Source organism: Corvus brachyrhynchos, unplaced genomic scaffold, assembly GCF_000691975.1.
Source record: "Corvus brachyrhynchos isolate BGI_N302 unplaced genomic scaffold, ASM69197v1 scaffold61, whole genome shotgun sequence".
NCBI lineage: Eukaryota > Metazoa > Chordata > Aves > Passeriformes > Corvidae > Corvus > Corvus brachyrhynchos.
The window spans coordinates 1,112,666-1,118,665 of NW_008236478.1; the positions used below are offsets into that span (position 1 = coordinate 1,112,666).

General features: G+C 44.5%; 1 protein-coding gene across 1 annotated transcript in view; it reads right to left on the reverse strand.

Annotated features, from left to right (window-relative positions):
* Positions 1 to 6,000, reverse strand: part of TLL2 (tolloid like 2) — a 53,693-nt gene that overhangs the window by 29,217 nt on the left and 18,476 nt on the right. The window contains exons 4-7 of the mRNA XM_008643878.2: positions 4,394 to 4,564; positions 3,500 to 3,617; positions 2,919 to 3,097; positions 2,499 to 2,604 (exon numbers count right to left, since the gene is read on the reverse strand). Of these exons, the coding sequence (XP_008642100.1) occupies positions 2,499 to 2,604; positions 2,919 to 3,097; positions 3,500 to 3,617; positions 4,394 to 4,564 (574 nt within the window). The remainder of the gene's footprint in view (positions 1 to 2,498; positions 2,605 to 2,918; positions 3,098 to 3,499; positions 3,618 to 4,393; positions 4,565 to 6,000) is intronic.

Genomic DNA, 6,000 nt, shown 5'->3' on the forward strand with positions numbered 1-6,000 from the left:
AGATGTCCCTGGACATAGAGGCAGTGCTACCTACATTCTGATTTGAACACAAGCTTTGTAGAGGTCATGTTTGGTAACTCCAGACTGTGCTGCCATGTCTACTAGCAAGCTACCTAGTGAATTAAGGTAACCAGCTACTTGCTTAGGACTTTGTGGAGGTTTAAACTTTCTTCTTGCTAAGTTGCCATTTATGGTCTTGACCACTGTAAAAGAAATCATTTCATGATACAGCAACATCCAGGTTAGATTGCTGCCATGTCTGTAAGGAACCCATCAGGAAATAAAAGCCTGCAGCCACACTCTGCAAAACAGGCAAATTTCTGACACAGATGAGAACAGAAATTCCAATGGTAAAATCTTGTTCCTGCTGTCATTACAGTCTCTTGTGCCATACTCCTATTTCTATTAGCCACAGACACAAATGAGAGACATATTTTGCTATGAAATGGAAAGAAGGAGTGACTCTACACCAATTCTCAAAAGTATGACTAGCACACTAGCAAGACTCATCAAGTCTCAGAAAAGCTGTACCTTTCTGTCTTAGGTAAAAGTTTTGAATAAAAAGAGCCCAGGATTTATAGCAGCATTAGACCATGGCAAGCACCATATGATTTACTATTGTCAATATTGTCAGAAGTTAAAAACAAGGTTGTGCTAAGTGCCAGGTAAGAATTGCTACAAGAGAGTAAGTCACAGATGTGACTCTGTGTCCTTCCCCTGCTCACTCACACATCCCATCTCCACTGGTCAGGGGCTCACACCATCTTATGTTGGCTTTCTGGTGTCTGCTAATGTATTAACACACCCAGCGCAGCCCTTCCCTTGCAGGGCCACGCAGGGACTCTCTCCCTTTCCTAGCCACTGATCTTAATGAAACTTGCTGGAACTTAATATCTTCATGGACTCTGTGCTTTTGTCACTTTGGGTTGCAGTTGGGCAGCACTCGCCAACCTCAGTGAGGTGGGAAGGATACATGCATACACCCACCAGTCTTTGTGGCTGGTCAATACACTGCTTCCTCAGGGAGCAGATGTCAAGACAGGTCTTGGCAAAGTAAAAGCCTATTCCCAGCACTGCTTATGTGTGGTGAGAGCACAATCAGCCCACAGAGGCACTTAGTGCTCAGTTCAATTACTGCACAAAGATTGCAACTGGGGTAAGGGTGGGTCACAGAGACAAAGGGCTTAAAGAAAACAGACTTTAAAATCCTATCGAGCACCAATTTAAATTTAGAAGGACTCTTGCCATTTTTATCCCATTTTGGCCCAGCAGTGCTCTGAAGGACCCTGGTTTTCAAGAGACACAGACTCAAAGGCATCCACAATATAAATGGCTGTAATAACTTAATCCTGCTTTTGTGCAAGACAATTCTAACCATTTAGAGTTTAGCAAATGCTGGAAGGGTCCAGCAGATGCCTCAAGGGAAGAAAAATTGTTTGCTTTGGGTATCTGATGCAAAGAAATCTCCGAAGGCTGCAAAACACCCTTGCCCAGACACCATCTCCTCCTGCCACAACAAGCAGCATTTCAGCATGTTTGGTAATTTTCCACTGGTTGATGTGAAGTCATCAAAACAAAAGCACAAAACAACAGGCTTGGCCCTTCAATACAAGTGGAGAGTAAGAAGATTAACAAAGTCCCAAAGACACCTTTAATTTTTGCAACAAAAATTTGCCAAGAGTGTAAATACTTCCACTGTACCTTCCAACCCCTACTCATAATATGTAGTGACAGAAAGCTCTTGGGAAAGAGCAATAGTAGGGTTTACGGAAGAAAACTTCTAATAATGCAGCAAAATGAAGCTGGTCATCCAGTTACTCTCATTCCAAATCCAGGACGTAACTATGTTTATATCACCTCTCTATCCAGTAGAGCAGCCTGGTCAGAAAGTGGGCTCCATCTGGAAGGATGAGATGGGAGTCAAGGACAAACAGCCTATGCAGAAACTGGCAGTTAGTTGCAGCAGCACTGATAACTCCTCCATGACAAAACCCAGTCACACAGAACCACATAGCTGCAGAGGCCATGATCGAAAGCTCATGCGTAAATGATTAAAAAAATACCCAAGTAATTAAAGATCACGATCTAGAGTTAAACTCTTCCTTGGCACAGCCACTAGAGACTCTGAAGGTAGTAGTATTGTGACTCCAAAGCATAAGCTGGACAACCAAGAGATTCAAAGCTTGATTTAGTGTTACCCAACTTGCACGTGGGCACATATGCACACAGATACCCATGTGCTGCCTGGAAAAGGCTGCAAAGAATGTTAACAAGGCTTTGGAAACTCTCTGAGATTATCAGGATTATTACTGAGTAAATACAGTGGAAAGGGGAAAACAGGAGCCCACCATACTACTCCCACTGTGCTTTTTCAAATATTTTTCAAGCCTTGCAATGCAGCAATAGATCAGAGATCCCTTTTTAGGCTCTATATATCCCACAGAGTCAACCACAATTACCAAAAATAGTCCTAAGGATGTGTAACCTGGAATTATCACCTGGAGAATGTGTTCCTAGCATAGTGCATGATGCTGTCGAAGTCATAGGTCTCTCCAAGTGAATTCACTTCCCCAGCTTCCATCTTTAAAAAGTTGTACTCCTGACCTGTGATGACAAACAAAACGGAAAAGAAAAAAATCACTGTAAGAGGAAAAAAAAAAAAAAGAAAAAAAGAAAAGAAGATGCCCTCTACCTCTGGGAGCCTAGAATGAAATGGATATGCTCCTGTGTTCCAACAATTCCAACTGGACATCCAAAATGTCTATTCATATAGCTATTTTGACCCTTATTCTAGACAAGAAGTAGCAATATTTCTTCTTCTCCATCTCAACTCACAGAGCACCAGCATCTTCCACAAGTGAAGCAAGAAAGGTTTCTACCCAGCCAAAACCCAGGAATAACCTGAAGTGTGATTTTACCTTGCTGTATGTTCTCTCTGATGATAGTGACATGCTGGTCCCTGTCAGGCCGTGTGTGCTCATGCCAGAAACCCACCACATGACCCAGCTCATGAGCCACAATACCAAACTTGTCACAGTTCTTTCCAATGGATATAGCCTGAGGGCCTCCTCCTCGGCGACCCACATAAGAGCAGCACCTGGAAAAGAAAACCCACAAACTCATGCAGCACTTCAGTGACTTGAGAAACTCTGAAACATAGGAACAGAGGATGGCATCTGGCAGGGTTCAGGACAGGCCAGCAGTTGCATACACTATACATGTATGTATACAGAAAACATAAAGAAAAAAGTGCGTATCTATAAACATGCATGTGTACACTTAAGTGTTATCCCAGGAAAAAAGAATCCAGAAAGGCTTAGCACCTTCTGAGCAAATACTAAACTGTCCTAGCAACCCTCACTGAAAGAGACCAGCTGCATCTCTGTGGCAGATTCTCCAATGTAGCCACTGGTCTATTCTGGGCTAGGCTTACAGAGCCATGTGTCACTGAAAGGGCTGTTTGCAATACGGAGCTGCAGGGAGTGTGTGCATCACTTACCCACATGTTCTGTATGTGAACACAATGAAGCTCTCTTCATCAGTTCTCTCCACAAAGGTCACACAAGTGTGCTTCTCCCAGTGCCTCATTGCTTGCTTAAAGATAGCTCTTTGGGTTCCTGGAAAAGAAATCAAGATGAGCAAACAGTGAAGGCTTGGCTTTCAGGAAAATCTCTAAGGGACTTCATCTGGATATATGGGAACAGTCAACCTTTCAAACAGCCAATCTTATGCCTGTAGACACCTCTAGGACTCTGGGGCCCACTTCCAACTATAGCATTAATTTCCTGTATAATCTTTTCTCTCCTTGTGCTTGATGAATTAACTGCTCTAATAAAAAGGTAGCAAACTTTGCAGATTAAGTACGTCAATATTTGTGCACATAAAACATGTCAGCTCTCTGGGCACAGGCCATTCTGGCAGAGCTGCCAGGTGTTCTGATCTGAACACCAGCTACTAAGTGATGTGACAAATTTGCTCTGTCATCCCAAGACACCCAGGAATTTCATGAGTGCTACAGATGCTCCTCAAAACTAATGCAAAGCTATTGTCAGAAACCTAGAGTAGTTCTGTTCCTGCTCTTCCAACAGCAGAGAGGATTCTTTTCTGGAAACACAGGGGGTGAGCACAGCTCACAGGTGCTGGCCCCTAAAGGAAAGTGACTCAGTCACTCGATTATTTCTTGGACTCCAAGAGAAGAACCATCTCACTGCGCACCTCAGCTTCAGGCTTCCACAGTGCACAATTCCTTGTGCAACGACATGCCCACCCTATCTCAGGAGACAGATTTCCAAGGGCCTGAGTCATTTGTGGGAGAACTCTGTTCCAGAGATTTCCCACACAATTTGAGACACAAACCCCGTAACTAACAGAAGACAGTGTTTTCACTACTGACCAGTGAAATTTCCTCCGATCACATAGGGAATGACGCCCCCTGGCCAGATCCTCTCAGCCCTGGATGTGGTTGCCCTGCGCACTCTGGGAGAGGAGTGTGTATCCATCCCAGACTCATCTTTATATTCCTTCCTCTTCGGGCTCCTTGCAAGCGTTGTGTTCTGCCTGCCGTCTGCAAGACAGAGTGGCAACACTGTTTAAATCCTCTTTAGTTCCACGTGCAGCCCTCAGGTAATACCCTGGAGCTTCAGAAAAAGATAAAAAGAAAAAGCAAGGTGTTAAACCAAACCACAAGTCATAGCCAGATGTGCCAGTGATTTTTTTGGGACTTTGAGACTGCTAATCTACAGAAAACTGACCCTTCTTATTTTGGAACCTCCATATGAACTGTGCCAAACCTGTTCTCCCATTAGGATATAAAAGCACATCCCTCCCTGTCTCTAGCCACTCACTCTCTGCAACAGCAACTTCACAAATGGGGACATAGTACTTAAACAAAGGGAACAGGAGGTGGGACTCAAACAAGCCTAGACCCATCCACTCATCTGCAGAGAATGGTTTGTTCTATCAGGAATAGCTTCACTCATTCGAGTTGGCCTTGGAAAAAGGTGACAGACTCCTAACTGAAATCTGTACTCAAGGCTGAAAAGTATTTGGTTTCACATACCAGGTCTTGGGTGGTTTGGAAATCTATAGATCAGACAGTCTCTGCTGGAGGAGGGATGCTCAGGATGGAAAAACAGAAGTGCAAATCTCCATCCATGCTGAATCTCTTATTTTAATGAAAAGGAGCAAAAATACAAAAGGGAAAGCAGAACACATCTCATTTCTTGTTGCAAAGGGTAGAGGAGGCCTGGTCGTGTGGTGTTTGGTGCTGGCCTTAAAATCTGCCAGAGGATTCATACAGGCTTCTAGGCAGACCCTGTACCATGCCCTACATCTGCGCTGCTGCTGCTCTGCTCAGATACTGGTTATACATACATGAGTTGCACTTTTAATGTGGTGTTAGTCTGACCCAGAGAAAATATCCTTTACTCAAAGCTTCCGAGTTGTTCATCCCCTGACTGATGTGCCATGGGCAGCTCAAACCTCAAAGCAGCCACAGTCCAGCTGGGCTTTACAAGCCTGTGTAAGGACTGTGTAGACACACCACTTGCTACATAAGCTCCCTGTATTGCACAGCCAACGCATCAGCTGGACTAGGGCAGAGGAGTAACTTCAGGGATTGCTGGCCTAAAGGGTCACACCAAGGTGAACATCCTTGTCACCTTGAAGAGCAGCACTGCTGAGGGTGGCTCCCCAGGGGACCACTGTGAAGCCCAAGAATACAGCAATTTGTATGTAAATCAGCAAGACCAGCCACAGCTTTGCTTTCCAAGTCAGGGACATGGGCTGCCAGGTTATTAAAAAGCACAGGTCCTGCTAAGACCAGGGGGGCTGCTGAGAGCCTCTTCTATTCATCCCTCCAGCTGAAGCACCAGTGAACAAACCACTACTGTCAAGGTTGAGGGGATCAATACAATGGGAAGGAAATTCAGGCAGTATAGGGGAATGAAAAGAATGAACTTTAAACCCTCCCTCCTGCTTCACCAGGTCAAGCCCTTCCTG